Raw genomic sequence first — 17,057 nt, 5'->3', positions numbered from 1 at the left:
GTAAAGTATCTCAAGAATGGAAGAAAAAATATCCACTGTGCTCAGTATTATTATGAAACCAATTTACAATCACTCACACTTCATATGAAAAATAGATCACAACTATGGCCCAAGATGAAGGAGGAAGGAGGGGGTTGGGGGAGGATGGGGGAGGTCAGATCAAGGGAGGGTGAATGGTGGAATCACACCTATGGTGCATAATGCAAGGGTACATGTGGGATGTATTAGTATAGTATAAATGTCTTAACACAATAATTAGGTAAATGAGATGAGGTATATATTAACCAGTGTGATGTAAGCATTCCTAATTCTATATGAAATCAACACATTGTACCCCATAAATGCATTAATTTATACATGATCTATGTGTTTATGATTTAATTAAAAAACTAGATGGATGTTGAACCCCAGTTTGTCTCAACAAACAGAGCATCTCCTAGACATATTGTAATGAACTTGGCCAAGGTCAAAATGAAAAAGAAAATTCTTCAAGCAGCCAGTAGCAAGCACCAATTGACCTACAGGGGCAGATCCACTGGGGTGACAACAGACTTCTCAGCAGAAACTTTACAAGACAGAAGAGACTGGGTTTTGACTTTCGACCTACTCAAAATAACTTCCAGCCCATAGTCACCAAGATATGAAATCAACACAAGTGCCTGCCAACCCATGAATGGATTAATAAGCTGTGGGATATATATATGGAATACATATATATCATGGAATTCTATTCAGCTATAAAAAAATGGAGACTTTACGTCTTTTTATTAACCTGGATGAAACTGAAGAACATTCTACTTATTAAAGTATCACAAGAATGGAAAAGCAAGTATCCAATGCACTCAATACTAATGTGAAACCTGTAGAGGAACAAATACACAACCACAGGAGAAAAACACAGTAGAACTCAAGTGGGGGGAGAGGTATTAGTGTGCTTTCCACTAATAGGCATATGGGTATATGGCACACCTCCTGGGTGAAGGGCACAACTACAACGTGGACTATATAACAAATGTAACCTCATTGTCTGTACCCTCATATCAGTTTGAAATAAATAAAAATAAATAATAAATTTGTAAATAAATCCAATAAATAAAAGAACATCACATGCAAAAAAAGAGGAGACTAAATATTTAAATGTAAAGTCACAAAAGTACTTCAACTTCATTAATTTTGAAGCATGCAAAGCCTTTCTAACTGTGCCTCTCAAAAAGTTGTGATTTTGGACAAAAAGTTCTAAAAACATAAAGAGCTTCGAAAAGTCACTAAGTGAGGATCAGAGGACCAGATAGAAAAATGTGGAAAATTAAAAGATATTAAGCTTCACTCATAATAACAGAAATGCAAATAACCACACTAATTTTTTTCTCTTCTCTTCTTGACAGCTGTCGATATGTTTGGAAACAAGCTGTGGTGAGAATTTAGAAAAACAGATACTCATGGTGAATGGGTTCAAACTCTTAAAAAGCCAATTTGTCAGTATCTATCAAAATTACAACCCAATATATCCTTTGACCCTCACTTGCACTTCTAGAGGTGTTCTCTCACACTGGGCAAAATGACAGTGGCTATTCATTGCACCATTGTATGTAATAGCAAAAGATTGGAAATAATCTTAATGTCAATCTCTAGGGGGCTTAGTTAAACTAATTGCAGTTTATCCATAGAAAATTATGCCAACGTAAGAAATAATGAGGAATGTATTGAATAGGATATAAAGTAGAGGTCTGTAAAATACGGCCTGAAGTTCAAGTCCAGCCCACTGCCTGTTTTTCTATAGTCCATAAGCTAAGAACATTTTTTGCACTTATAAGTGATTGGAAAAAAAATCAAGAAAAATAACATTTTACTACCTATGAAAATGATATATGACTCAAATGTCTATATCCATAAATGAAGTTTATTGACTCACAGCCAAACCCATTCACATACGTATTGTCCGAGGCTGACTTCACACAACAAGGGCAGAGTCGAGTAGTGGTAACAGAAACCCTAGGGCCTGCAAAGCTTAAAATATTTACTATCTATCCCTTGCGGAATATATCTACCCCAATAGAAAGTGTTTTCTAAGCTATTTGGCAAATGAAAAATGGAAAGTACAGAAATGGTATATAGTTTGCTATAAGGAAAGGAAAAGAAGGAAATAATTACATATGCACAAAATACCCTTCACTGTTTCAGGGAGAGAAATTAGGTGGCAGGGGATGGGGGCATCATCTCCTCATTATATGTTTTTTCATTTTTTAATTTTTGAATCAAATCTATTCTAATTGATTTTAATCGTATATGCAAATATTTAAATTTTATGAATTTTATAAAGTGTGATCTCAACTTCAAAATTAAACTAGATTATCACTCTTTATCTGTTGAAAGTACAGTCCCCCACGTATGATTTTTTGACTCTAATGACACAAAAGACATACACCTTCAGTAGAAACCATGCTTCAAGAACCTATAAACCATTCTGTTTTTTACTTTCAAGGTAGTATTCAATAAGTTACATGGGATATGGAGCACCTGATTATAAAATAGGCTTTGTGTTAGATGATTTTGCTCAAATGTAGGTAACTGAGCACAGTTAAGGTAGGCTAGGCTAAGCTATGCTGTTTGGTGTGTTAAGTACATTAAACACAATTTGACTTATGATATTTTCAGTTTAATGACTGGTTTATCAGTGTGCAATCCCATTGTTAAGTTGAGGAGCAACGTAGGGGTAGCCAAACCTTAGATGTAGTACCAAGAGTATCATTTGGAAACAAACTTTCTGTAAATTAATGCAGCATATATAGAAAGAACATTTTTAAAGTGCATACCCTTTAATCTAGTACTTTCACTTCTAGAAATAAATCCTTAAATAGTAAAAAGATCACCCAAAGATTTATGTAATAGAATGTGCAAATGTATAATTTATAATGATTGACAAAATTGTAGATGGCTTATCTATTCAATAATAGTGGATTAATTAAATGAAATGTGATGCATTAATATGATGGAATATTGTGCAACCATTTTTTAAATTTTTGGTCTGGGAGACAGAATCTCACCCTGGGTATAGTGCCATAGCATCACAGCTCACAGCAACATCAAACTCTCAGACTCAAGTGATTCTCTAGCCTCAGCCTCCCAAGTAGCTGGGGATACAGGTGGCCACCACAACACCCAGCTAGTTTTTCTATTTTTTTTTTTTTTAATTTTGAGACAGAGACTCATTTTCTTGCTCCTGGTAGAGTGCTCTGGAGTCATAGCTCACAGCAACCTCAAACTCTTGGGCTCAAGCAATTCTCTTGTCTCAGCCTCCTGACTAGCTGGGACTACAGGTGCCTGCCACAACACCCAGTTATTTTTACAGATGGGGTCTCTCTCTGGCTCTGGCTGGTCTTGAAACATGAGCTCAAACAATCCACCCACCTCGGCCTCCCAGATAATTTTTCTATTTTTAGTAGAGACAGGGTCTCACTCTTGCTCAGGCTGGTCTCAAACTCCTGAGCTCAGGCAATCCACCTGCCTTGGCCTCCCAAAGTGCTAGGATTATAAGCATGAGCCACCTTTTTTTAAAATGAAGCTATTTCCACATATTTGATGCCATAGGGATATTTCACCATATAATTTTAAATAAAAATATAGAAATAAATGTATGTATAATTTTATTGTATTTTTAATATAATATATATGAATTAGAATGCTGGGAGTAAACATACCAAAGTGTTAACCAGTGTTAATTATCTTTAATAGTAGGACTATGGGTGTTTTTATTTTCTTCTTTATACCTTTCTGAACTTCTGATGTGCTCCCTAAAATGAGTACATACTAGTCATATAATTGGAGGAAGATTGGAGAGGGATGGTGGTTGCTTTTTTAAAACAAGTATGAAGGAAGAGTGTACTTACCTTCTTCCTTCCATGGTAGAGCAGTTTAGTGAATTTCTCCACAATCTGCGCAGGCGTCTCCACACTGGGAGGGATCTCCCCGGTGAGCAGGTTCCGAGTGCCAGAGCTCAGGGCTGGCCAGTCCTCATCAGTCAGACTGATGAGGTTGGCCACAGGGGGCTGCCTCTTGTACTTCTCCAGCTTCCCACAGTCCTGCATCAGCAGCTCAGCGATGTCAGAGCCCGCCATGGACTGTAAAGCAAAGAGGGTCATCCTGGGAAAGAATCCTATTCATCCTCATGCTGGCAGCCCACGCTGGAGAAGGCAGGCACCAGGGTGTCTACCTTCCTCCCGAGGAGGCCAGTCACGCAAACACAAGGCAGTCCTTCCTTGCATTACTGTGTTCCAAACTTCAGCAGCATCACCTTGGCTAAATTCCGCCTATCAGGAGCTACAAAGCTTATCAGAAAAATTCACAATTTCACAGGTGTATTACCTGGCTGGTGCAGAGACCCAGGAAATGTGTGATAACCCCAAGCCAGGAGAGAAGAGCATCAGGGAAACGTTCACATTAACAAATTGGCATCGAAATTTGAATAATTTTTTTCCCCTTGGAGCAATCTGTTGCTTCTTTGCAGGCTAGTGAGCTATTTACTTATCTATCTACATATCTATCATCTATCTATGTACTTATTTATTGATTGATGAGGTCTCCTTATGTTGCCCAGACTGGTCTTGAACTTCTATGCTCAAGGAATCATCTTGCCTCTGCCTCCTGCACCTCTAGCCACCATAAGCAATTCATATTGATTTTCACAATCATACCATATCTATCCCAAGAAGACCTAAAATTTCAGTCCAGCCCGCACCTGATTACCCATCAGAGCAGTGACTTACTCCATTCTGGCGACAAAGGAGAACCAATAGTTGCCACAGGAGAGCTGAATCTCTGCTCTCTGGTGTCTCAGATTTGCGGCTCTGAACTGCTTTCTGCTGACAAAACATCATGATATCCACCTTGTGTACATCTTCCCTGTGGAAAAATATTGGGGAGCAAATGGTGAGAGAGCAGACATTTCCCCTGTTCAGGACCCCAGGTTTCTCTGAGAGTGTGCATGTGCCGGCTGGGCTGGGGCTGGAGTCAGTCTGTAGCTATAGGAGAGCTATTCCCTGTTTTATAAAACAGGAGGGGACTTCTGAGACTCTCTTACATCCTCTCCATTTTACAGATGAGGAAACTGAGGCCCAGAGACTTGAAGTGACTGTAAAGGATAGCAGGTAAGACCACAGAGTCTGGAGTCAGACAACCCTCGGTCTAAATCTGAGCCTGCCACATCTCAGTTTAGACAAGTTTCTTGCTTCCTCTGAACCTCAGCTTTTTCCATGAAATAGGGTCAACAAGAAAACCTACCTCCATACTAAAGGAATTAGCAAATTGTGTGGCATATATTAAGTGCCCAATAAACTGGCAATGTCTTTTGCTCGAGATCATCCTATATAAATAAAACCAAGTTGGGACCGATACACAACTTGTCCTCTATCCCTCATCTGTATACCTGTGTGTAAGAATTAGAGACAGACAGCACTCATTTTTACTTGAAGGAGCTGCCACATACCCTATGGGGATTTTCTTGGGGCAACTTCATGATAAGGATATATTTATAGAGTAGTAGTGATATTTGAAGGGCTTCCACAAGCATAATCTTACTTGAGATTCACAGTAAGAATAGACAAAGCAGGTGTCATAGCACTTCTCAGAGGGAAAACTACGTTTTAGAGAGAGCTAACCGACCTGTCCTCCACGGTGTTGCTAGTCACTAGGATGCCTGGGCCTAGGACCCAGGACCTCTGTCTCCTCGCCAGGATTCCCTCAACAAAAGGGCACTCAGCCTCAGAAATATGACTGGGAATTTAAAAGCAATTCTAGATAAATCCTGCAGAGGGCAGACTAGCACGCTGTTCAGTAACTCCAACACATCAATGGTATTTCTCTCCAGAAAAAAAAGCCACTGTTGGAAGAATTTTTTCCATTTTGATCCACTCGTCTGTGATTTCCCAGGCTGTGCTCCACTTATCTACTAATATCTATCAAGTACACAGAATAGTAAAACTTCCTACCAGGTAACCGCTGCAAAATAGAACTAAGTTTAGATTTCTAAACCGTTAGCTAATTTTTCTTTCTGTCCAACTACTGAATGGCTTGTCAAAATGGCTCAGAGAACATTTGGTTCTATCTTGTGGCACAGAGAATTCTAATCCAACAAGAATAGACATTTTCTTTTATAGAAACCAAGAACAAATACCCCAAAATGCTAATCTGGGCAAGAAGACTTTCTAGGTTTTAAAAGCCCTGTCTTCGCACCTCCTGTAGTAATTTACCTGATCAGGGGTCCTGGGAAACTTCTCATCTCCTCTTGTTCTTCAGAATCATAGAGAATAATCTGGAACAAAAAATAAGATTTGGTCTTCAAGATTGTGCCCACTCAATGCCCCTTTCCATATAGTCCTGTATCAGATCCTAGGGCCATGATCCCAGGATGTGGCTCAGTGCCTTGTAGAGAAAACAGAAAGAGAAAAATGACTTCTCCTCTTGCTGAAGATGAACCACTAGCTTCTCAGGAAAAACTTGACCCTACAATCACTTCTATCAGAGAAGAGTACCACCCATTCCTGTACCACCACCTCCACCACCCAATCTAGGAGGTGATGAGCCAATTTCCCATGAGAGCACCCCACTCCCAGAGATGCCTGGGTTCAGGCAAAGGCAAGCAGGATAAGTAAGTAAGGAAAAACTGGGTGAGCAGAGTGCCAGGGGCACGGGATGGCATTTACCTCCATGCTGTGCAGTTCAACAAGGGCAGATTGCTCATCAATAAAAGAGCTGGGAGCCACACACACCAGCTGACCTCCAGGTCCAAAACTCACAGGTACATGAGGGATATAGAACTTCATGGGTGTTTTGGGACCAGCTGTGGAGATATTCTCTGACCAAAAGACACAGATGGACATTGTTAGCATTAATTCTACTGCTTTTCTTGAATTTGGAAATATGCCACAGACACATTTCTGTCCCAAATTCTACCTGAGACTAAGAGTCTGAGTGGGCTCCATAATTAAAAGAAGCCCATATGCCATGCCCTATTCAGGTGTAAGCCTCTGAGAATATGTCAGAATATGGATTTAGGAGGCTGAGACAGGAGGATTGCTTCAGGAGGAGCTCAAGCCATCAGCCTCCACAAGACCAAGAGGCATCCTCAAACTACGACCCATAGGCCACGTGTGGCCCACCGAGGACATTTATCCAACCTGCCAGGTGTTTTTGCCACTGCTGCCTGTCCTGCTTAGCAGCCAACTCGTCCTGGGGCCTGTAGTCCAGCCCTCCAATGGTCTGAGGGACAGTGAACTGGCCCCCTGTTTAAAAAGTTTGAAGACCCCTAAAAGACCCTGTCTCTACCAAGAGTAGAAAAACTTAGCCAGGCATGATGGCTCATTTCTGTGGTCCCAGCTATTCAGGAAGATCTCTTGAGCCCAGGAGTTTGAGGAGGTTGCAGTGAGCTATGATGATGCCACTGCACTCTAGCCTAGGCAACAATGTAAGATTCTGTCTAAAAAAAAAAAAAAAACAAAAGAAAGAAACAAACAAAAGAATATAATGCATGGATTTGATGATTTAGTCCAAATGCACTCAACCCAGACTCTCAGTGTTGGTGAGAATCCAAGGAATCTCTGGCTCTTGTAGCCTCTATACTGATGAGAAGTCACCTACATCCAGACAAAGCAATTATGCTTTGTGTCCTGCTTTTGCTTTTTCTAATTCTCTCTGGTCTTTATTTTCTTCACCTGCCACTTAAAAGCACTGCTGAGTGGCTCCTCTCCCAGCCTCCTGATGGCTGGGGGCAGTGTTCCCTTCTCAGAACCAGCATGATGCAATGTCCATTATAAGCAAAAAGGTAGGAAATGGAGCCAAAGTTGGCCTCTCCACCCAAGAGACCTACATAAGCAAATCAGGCAAACAACGATCCATTCTCAGAAATACAGGGTAAAGATGACTTTCCAAGGGACTTGCTACTTAGCCTTCCTCATCAGACTCAGCCAACTCGCATGATCTCTTTAGTACATACCAGCCTGAACTGGACTCCACGCTGCTAAAGCCATGGTATCACGCTGCCCAGCATCTGCCATGTACTGACTGAGCTCATAGCTGCTGGAACTGAGGCCAGACTCGTGCTGCTGGAGAAGGTTGGACTCACTGGTCAGTGATTGCTGAAAGTAGACACAATCAAACACATGGGAAGGAGTTTCAGAGAGCTGGTCCCCTCAAGTGTTCCTTCAAAGAAACAAAATTCAAACTTTCCAATAAACATTGTGAGCATGGATGTGTTGAAAAGAGAAAAAGGAATAATTTGACCGACATGTGTTTTTCAAAGGATGTATTATAGCCCAGTGGAGAGTGCAGGCCCTAGGGTCAGGGAGCCTTGAATTCAAATCTTGGCTTTGTCTAATCCTCAGCAGCTGTGGCTGTGATCTTCGGTGACTTAGGCTCCTTGAGCTCAATACCCTCATCTGTTATATAATAATATCTGTCCTATATACCCCAAGTATCATGTATTCATTCACCATGAGCATTTATTATGCCCCAGGGGCTGTGCTCTCCCCTGGGGGAGAGGTGTACAAAAAATTTATAGAACTTACATTCTAGGAGAATCTGAGTAAAACAATGAAGTCACCTGAATTCACCCGTTTGTATACTGTAAAGTGCTGCACACATGTATGTGGCTGCTGTTACTGTGTTGTTACTATTAGTCACAATAATGTGTGCCCTGCCCTATTCAGCACTAGGTCTACAGAAGAAATGGCCCCCCTAAATCACAGAAATCTAATCAGGGAAACAAAATTAATACAAAGCTGTCAAAAACCAAGAGCTCATCTCTGTAGTCTCCTTGCAACTTTTCCATAAATCAAAAATTATTCCAATATCAAAAGTTTATTTTAAAAAATTAAAAGCTCCGTTTAGCAGGCTAGCTGATACACACAGTAAGACTTTAGGGGAGAGACATGGACAAGTCAGGAATGCTTTCAAGCCCTGCTTTTCAAACTTGAATTAAAAGATTCTAGTAACTTTCCACTTCCTAGGTAAACCAAATTGCTAATCCCCTGGGTACCTAACACATAACACCTGATGGCAGCCTCGCTTCTTTCATAGCACCTTGGAGTAACTTGGGAGACATTTTGTGACCCTGCCAATCTGCAAAAAATGCTATAGAGCCAGATCAGGCCTCAACCCTATAAAACTGAAGCAGAAGGCAGGGACAGGAGAGTCATGAGTGGAGGCTTTGCCAGGAAGGAGGAACGGGCACCCTGCAGACAGTTAGCCAACAGAGACCTGTCTCCAAGGGCCCTGCCCCACCCTGCCCTGCTGCTGCTGACCATGTCAGCTGTGACAGATGGCCACAGCCTCCAGCCCCCATGTCTCTTCGGGTTACCTTATTATTCTGGGCTCCAGTAAGCAGACTCTCTGGAAACAGCTCCCTGGGCAGCTCCTGTCCAGAGTCAGAAGCAGGGCTGTCTTCATAAGGGTTCCGACTATTAGATCTGCAACAAAATGACAGCAACAGTGAGAAGAGCCCTCGGCAAGCCAGCAAGGCTGTCATGCTCCCTGCCAGAGGCTGTTCTGCTCCAAAGCATGAGCAGGTGTCAGGATGGGCTGGGGGACACAGGGAAAAGCATTTTTCTCCCCTTTGCCACCTCAAGCTACTAATCCCAGCTTGGGTTCCATAGTACAGTTGTTAGAAGTGGCCATAGACCCTGAGGAGCAGGGTTGGTCTCTGCAACTTGACAGTGCAGAATGGCTTAAATAAGAACACCTGTGCTGATGAATAGCAGGGCTAAGGGCCCTAGGACAGATGCTGGAGCAAAAGTTTCTTCCCTCCTCTGCCTTGTCCCAGGGGGATATCCCATTCTTAGGGCCTAGGAGTGAGCTGAGGAGAAGCAGCTCAGCCCTAGGCAGGACCCAGTCATGACGACTTTTGCTGGACTGGGTTTGTTCCAAGGCCAACATAGAACCAAGGGCCTCCTTTAGGATGACCCACAGAACTCAGACTAGCCCAGGTCTGGAAACAGCCTCTCAGGGACAAGAATCTCTCCTCCCAGGGTCCATGTTCACAGCCAGTCAGGCCCATCCTGGCTACTCCCATATCCCTGTAGCTAGAACAAAGCTGATGGGCTTATCCATGGTGAGGGACCAGCATCAGATGCCCTAAGACTTGCCTAATATAGTCTGAGTTTGACTGAATCATGCCAAACTGGCCTCTCCTTTCACACTTACTGGAACTGGGTCTCATATTTTGTTCCAAACTGACTGTTCTGGTTTCCATGATGATGTTCTCGGAGGTACTTTTGATCTTGGTGTTCTTCATACCAGACATAAGGACTCCCTTGCCTTGGCACTGCACCCTCAGAGAAAACAAAGTGAAGACACGTCATTTCCTGTTTCCAAAAGTTCTTTCAGAAAACTGGGCTCAGTGGCTCACACCTGTAATGCTAGCACTTTGGGAGGCTGAGGAGGGTGGATCACCTGAGCTCAGGAGTTTGAGACCAGCCTGAGCAAGAGTTAAGACCCTGCCTCTAAAAAAAGGAAAAAAATAGTCAGGCATTGCGGTGGGCACTTGTAGTCCCATCTACTCAGTAGGCTGAGGCAAAAAGATGTCTTAAACCCAAGGGTTTGAGGTTGCTGTGAGCTATGACACCATGGCACTCTACCAAGGGCAACAGGTGAGACTCTGTCTCAAAAAAAAAAAAATTCTTTCAGAAAGACACTGACGAGCTATAATGCTGAGTTATGGGAGTGTAGTAGGTCTAAGAATGTATTTGCCAAATTGAATTAAATCAATAGGTGAGAACTAGGAAAGTCTGTAAGATGCCCCTTGTTCCTCTCTGAACCAATTAGATAGCTGTACACAATTGTACAATGGTGAAGATCTGTGTGTTGGTGTGTGTGTGTTTTCAATGTTAAGACAGATTCCTGGCTCGGCGCCTGTGGCTCAAGTGGCTAAGGCGCCAACCACATACACCTAAGGTGGCGGGTTCAAATCCAGCCCAGGCCTGCCAAACAACAATGACGGCTGCAACCAAAAAATAGCTAGGCGTTGTGGCGGGTGCCTGTGGTCCCAGCTACTTGGGAGGCTGAGGCAAGAGATTCGCTTGAGCCCAGGAGTTTGAGGTTGCTGTGAGCTGTGATGCTATGGCATTCTACCCAGGGGGATAGCTTGAGGCTCTGTCTCAAAAAAAAAAAAAAAATGACAGATTCCTTTTTGCCAGCAGGTCAGAAGCTGCCATTAACATATATGCCCTAAACCTATTTGTATAGGGTATGGAACTTATATGGTACGTATCTGCTGCCTCCGGGTACAATGATGGTCATATCACAACCCAGCACACACTCAATGCCCTTAAGAACTGATTTCACTGCTAATTGTTCAGAGACTACAATGTTGGCTATAAGGAGAAATATAAGAAAAAATGTGGACGAAGTGCATACCACCAATAGTGCTAGTACCATAATGAAAGTTTCAGTACCATAATCTACACATACAAAGAATAAAACACTGTTTTACCTCTTCTTCTTAACACATTAGGAGTGATCTCCTCTGGCCAAGAAAGGATGCCCGAGATAAGGCTCTGAACGTGATTCCTTCAGTCCCTACCCTGCCTCTCAGACCAGCTGCACCATCCCCAACTCCCAGAGGCTCCTTGGAGACGATTCCATACCTCTTTCTTCCTGTAGCCACTGTGGGTGTCCATGATAGTAATAACTTCCATAAGCATATTCTTCCCTTAGTGTCGGAGAGTGATAGCTCTGGTATCGATCCTCATAACCTGGCCTAAAATATCACAAAGAAGGCTAGTCATTTGAGTATGAGCATGATAAAGAGAGAAGCCAATGGATACCCTGACCAACTAAACAACTTCTATAAGCAGGAAATCCAGAACCAGAGCAGGACTGGGCATGTGTTACACAACAAGGCTACATTTTTATAGTAAAGCTCTTTTTTAAATTTAAAACTCTTTTAAAAAAAAAAAGATGTTATTTTTATAGTAAAACTTACTCCCCAAATATACACATCAAATAATACAAGGAGATATTATTTTAGAAATCTCTGTCCTGACATTATTTGAGAAAACTGCTTCCTGAGATGACGAGGTAAGCCCCCACTATACCATGGTAATTCCCATCATATCACAAATGGAAACAAAATGAAAAGGTTAAGTTGGACTATCTTAAATCCGATTTCTCTTATGTGGTATTGCCTCTGTCTTTAATATGCCTTTCTCTGAGAATTCAACAATCCAAAAAGTTGGAGAAAAGGGAACATCATGTTATTAGTGTTTTTATCAATTAATAATCCTTTGGTATTTCACAGGGGCAAAATTCTTTACAATAATTTTCATCATAGGCAGGTAACTATCACCTCAACTGGAAAAGCTAAAGTAGAACACAGACAGCTTCCAACATTCCATAAAATATTAAGTTCAGTGCTATCAATTAGACCTTAGAGGAGATTCTCCAGATCTCCAGATTCTCCCACTCACTGTGACCTCTTCCTTCTGAACTTGGAGTTTACAAGTTCTCCAGATCTCCAGATTCTCCTACTCACTATGACCTCTTCCTTCTGAAGTTGGAGTTTACAGGTTTGTATCTGCTTACTCTGAGGTTGATTTTTTTTTTTAAGTTACCATTTGCTCAATACACTTTTTTGTATGCCTATTACACTCAAGGTCCTCCTCTAGGCACTAGGACTCTTTTTGGTGATGGTGTGATGTCATGTTAACCCCAGGCCAGAATGTTCAATAACAATGAGGACCTTCTCAAAGGGGTCCCTAAGCAAAGCTTTTCCACAGTCTACATATATTACTTTTTGCAATCCCAGAACAAGAGAGTCCCATCTGCCTTCTTGTATTTTATGACTTTTTCTACCTTCTACTCAGTCCCTAATACCCTATCACACTGTGATGACTTCTTTAAGCTGCTCCCCTAGGGAACAAAAAGAAGGGAAATACTACCTTCCATCACCAAAAACCAGTTTAGGAAAGGACAGGATTTAGCTAAGGCAATTTAGGATAAAGAAATTTTAAAAAATAAAAATACAGGCTCGGCGCCTGTGGCTCAAGTGGCCAAGGCACCAGCCACATACACCTAAGCTGGCGGGTTCCAATCCAGGCCGGGCCCACCAAACAACAATGATGGCTGCAACCAAAAAGTAGCCAGGCATTGTGGTGGGTGCCTGTGGTCCCAGCTACTTGGAAGGCTGAGGCAGGAGACTCGCTTGAGCCCAAGAGTTTGAGGTTGCTGTGAGCTATGATGCCAAGGCACTCTACCCAGGGAGACAGCTTGAAGCTCTGTCTCAAAAAAATAAAATAAAATAAAATAAAAAATAAAAATAAAAACACAAAGAGGAGAAATGAAAGGAAAAGGAACAAGGAAAAGAACAATCTATTCATAAGCACTTAGAAGAGTTGGGTTCATTCCAAGCCCTAATACCATACCTTGAATACAACTGACTGCGATAACCACCATCATAATAGTCAACCCCGGACGTGGACTGGTGCCATTCCCCAGGTCTGGATATATAGTGGGGATGCTGGTGGTCTTCCCTGGGCTCCTGCTGTGGCTGGGGGCTTCCGCAGACATCTTGCCATTGATGGAACCTGTCTCCATTGTGCTGAGAGTGAGGAACAGGCCAATGATGTCCATCTCTCCAAAGCCCTCGGTCTGGATCATTTGGTGGTGCTGTGGGCCTCCCCCGTGGCTGAGGCTGCCTCTGGGGAACCCAAAATTCCATCCCTGACCCTCCGAATTTCTCTTGGGTTTTAAGTCAGTTGTATAGTTATTTTATCTTCCTGTAGACAAAAGAGGGGGAAAGTCATTTTAAGCCTATCTCTAACCATGGTGATTGATTAGGTTTTGTGAAAAGAGCAGCTATGGTCCTTGAAATCTATCTAAAACAAACCATATGGGCACAGATAGAGAGAAATCTGAAAAAAATCTCAAACAACACATGAAATAAATAACAGACTAGATAATTACATTGATGTTGCTTAAAAAATTAAAAAGTACATTTGGAACAACAACAGATGGAGGCCTGGGAGACAGAGCAATAATCGGTACAGCTAAAAATGCTACCAAGGAATCCCAATTAATGTTTCTTCATCTATTCCACGAGCAAATATTTATTTAACACTCCCTATGGAGACCCTATGGTTTCATAGAAATAGAGTGGGCTTCAGAGAGAACTAGATCAGAGTTCAAATCCTAACTCTGCTATTTACTGGCTAGATAATTTTTTCAAGCCTTAATTTCCTTACCCATAAAATGGGCACCCAATAACTACCTTCCAGGGAGTCTGAGTTAGAGATAACATATGGAAAGTGCCCATCACACTGCCTATTGTATAGTATTGCTCGATAAATAACTGTTAGTGTTATCAGGAATGAAGGGTAGGGGATTGGCTGAAGATATTTCCTAAACAAAAAGAAGTTTAAATTGACCTCTTCAAGAGATACCTTTTCAGAATCCTTACATTAACCTCCCAGAAGCACCTGACCCTCATATATGGCTATATTTGCTCCTCCTCCAGGGCAGCTAACAAAAGGCAAGTCGGGGTTTGCTTACACAAAAAATAGAGAGCATGTCTCAGGATTCTTTGTGGCTGGAGATTGTAAAACTTGTAACTCTCCCTGGTGTCAAACTGATTTGCTCCACTTATTTTTCAAAATGGGAGTTAGCTCCAAAGACTGATTACCTTCTCTTCCTCGTATCACAGGGGAGCACCTGCAAGGGAAAGCACACCTCAGACCTTACTCTTGCTCAGAGATTCTCTGGCGTCAGGTGAACACACAGGCTAGGTTGGCCCCCACCTTTTTTCTCCCTTGGAAACTGTTAAGTTGCAAGATTCTCATAGAATCAGTTAACTTGCTCCCACTTCTAACGCTCCTAGCCCCATATAAAAATTCATATCAGAACAAAAGGTCGAAAGGGTATGTGTTGAAACCGAGATGTCACTCTGCTCAAACACCAGAGAGTCAGGGTCCACAACTGTGAGGCCAAGAGCTATGAGACAGCAGAGCACACAAGAAGAGCCTGGCACAGAGCTGCCTTCCGCCTCAAGGTCAATCACAACTAAAGAGAATGCATGCCTGCCTTCCTATGCAGCTCTCTCCCTTGAAAAAGGCTTCCAGGTGCCAGGAGAGCCTTTGCCAGGAAATCCCAGGAAAGGAAAAATGCCCCCAGACACTGTGAAAGCATATGTATGCCTTTCCCAAAGACCCAAGGAACTCAAAATCATTTGCATACAAGTAAGCAGAAAGAGAAAGTTGCTTTTCCTTTGTCCCCAGATATTCTCACTAAGCAGCCCTTCCCCAATTGCAAAGGCACAGTAGCCAATCTCTTCACTGAAATCACATCATTTTCTTGCCAAGAAACATCACCTCCAGCAATTTAGACCTCAGGTTATACTGAAGGACAAATGAAAAGCACCTCAGATTCTCAAAATGAAGGGATTATATCGAGATGACAAGTCACACTCACACATTCACATGAATGAACTTCCCTGGCCCCAGGAAGGCAATGCTGCCCTTCTTGCTCTGACAGCACAGTAAGCACAGCCCATGGAAGGGAAAGATGGCAGCTACGCTCCCACACACCTGCTCTGAAGGCGTCCTAACTTCCTTCAGCGCTGCTCCAGGGACCTGGTGCACAAATGCCTCCTCTCCTCCTGGAGACTGTCAAAGTCCAGGTGCCACATCTACCAAGACTTACCTGGCCCCCAGATCTACAGCAAATTAGTTACCTTTGCAACTGCCCAGCCTCCATGGAGCTGATTCATTGGGTCAAAGTCCAGCCCAGCTACCTCAGTCTGCAGCCTGGTGAATTTGCTCTGCACCCTGTCAGAGCCTGGTGCTTCTGTTTGCCTGCTCACAGGCTGAGCCAGGTTCACTCACATGGGAAGGCGTCCAAACCCTACAGCAAACACGGAAGAGAGACACCCAGAAGAGGAATCTAGAAAGCCCTGAGGCAGCCTGGTCTGACAACAAGAGCACCACCTTTGGGGTGTTGACTGGGGCTCCACCACAGACTGTTACTCTGTTACTTAACTTCTCTGAGTCTCTGTTTCTTTTTCTCTAAAAGGGAAATAATAATACTTAGCTCCTGGTCATTATGGTGGGCGTTATGAGGATTAAATGTTGGTAAAGTAGCACATGATATATAAATAGGTATGCTCTATAAATAAATATTATATTTTCCTTTTAATAGAGATGAGCTATTTCCATCGGTTGGGGGGCAAGTTTGTTGCAGTGTTCTCACCGCTGGGATGGGTTTTTCTCATTCATTTTTCTCTCTATTGGGCTCTAGCTGTGTAATCAATTCTGTTATCTACCTGGAAGGCAGTTTGCAATGCCTGATATTGAACTGAAGGCACCAAAATGTTTTCTACTATGACAAAAGAGTAATTTCTTATGTTTGGAATATGCGTTTCCTCAGCATCATTAAGGTGAACACAGAGAAGTGCATGTCTACTTTTGAAATAACATTTTAATATTCAGAATTTGCTCTAAAAACACCTAAATGGTTTATTCTTTCAGCAAATGCTTACCAAGTTCCTATTGTGTCCCAGGATTTGACACACACACAAAAGTAAAAGAAACAATTCTTGCATTCAAAAAGCTTGTTAGCCTCTCATGTGGTTACTAGTCCAAGGAAAGCCACCACTCTTGGGTCTCGTGCTGAGACAGGGTGATGGATCTAAGCTGTAAGATTCTCTCTCAGCCCCTCAAGCCACTCCCAGAACCTAGCAAGTGCTGTGGAATTCTGACTGTGGGTGATGGTCTCTCACCTCACTGCTGGGCCGTAAAGGTTGTCTCTCCAATGACTGCACTGTTTGTAATCCTCCTTGGAAGAGACACTGGAGAAGGGCACACAGGTCAACAGCAGGAATCAGAACATGGGCGATTATGACAGACCTAATGTCAAATTATGTGTTCTGATGTATCAGGATAATTTTTCCAAAAGTCTGGTGTAAGTCATTTAGTCTATGAAGAAACATCACTCTTGCCCTATAACACCAGCTGCATTATTGGAATGTCATCTTTGGAAATGACCTTAGGGGTTATTAGTAACTTCACCTTTTTTTTTTT

The 17,057-nt window shown here is 42.4% G+C and overlaps 1 protein-coding gene and 1 long non-coding RNA gene across 2 annotated transcripts in view; both read right to left on the bottom strand.

The window, feature by feature from the left end:
- SEC16B (SEC16 homolog B, endoplasmic reticulum export factor) overlaps positions 1–15,560 on the bottom strand; it is a 49,190-nt gene extending 33,630 nt beyond the window's left edge. The window contains 10 exon segments of the mRNA XM_012802708.2: positions 3,888–4,118; positions 4,764–4,899; positions 6,246–6,307; positions 6,699–6,850; positions 7,988–8,129; positions 9,350–9,458; positions 10,192–10,312; positions 11,634–11,746; positions 13,410–13,763; positions 14,536–15,560. Of these exon segments, the coding sequence (XP_012658162.1) occupies positions 3,888–4,118; positions 4,764–4,899; positions 6,246–6,307; positions 6,699–6,850; positions 7,988–8,129; positions 9,350–9,458; positions 10,192–10,312; positions 11,634–11,746; positions 13,410–13,705 (1,362 nt within the window). The 5' untranslated portion in view covers positions 13,706–13,763; positions 14,536–15,560.
- An 827-nt stretch (positions 15,561–16,387) lies between these two features.
- LOC111723807 overlaps positions 16,388–17,057 on the bottom strand; it is a 20,401-nt gene continuing 19,731 nt past the window's right edge. Inside the window, exon 3 of the long non-coding RNA XR_002772271.1 lies at positions 16,388–16,825. This is a non-coding gene — a long non-coding RNA (uncharacterized LOC111723807). The remainder of the gene's footprint in view (positions 16,826–17,057) is intronic.

This window comes from Otolemur garnettii, unplaced genomic scaffold (assembly GCF_000181295.1).
Source record: "Otolemur garnettii isolate 467f Iridium unplaced genomic scaffold, OtoGar3 scaffold00016, whole genome shotgun sequence".
Classification (NCBI taxonomy): Eukaryota; Metazoa; Chordata; class Mammalia; order Primates; family Galagidae; genus Otolemur; species Otolemur garnettii.
The sequence above is the reverse complement of the archived record's forward strand: the minus strand, read 5'-3'. Positions and strand labels throughout refer to the sequence as shown.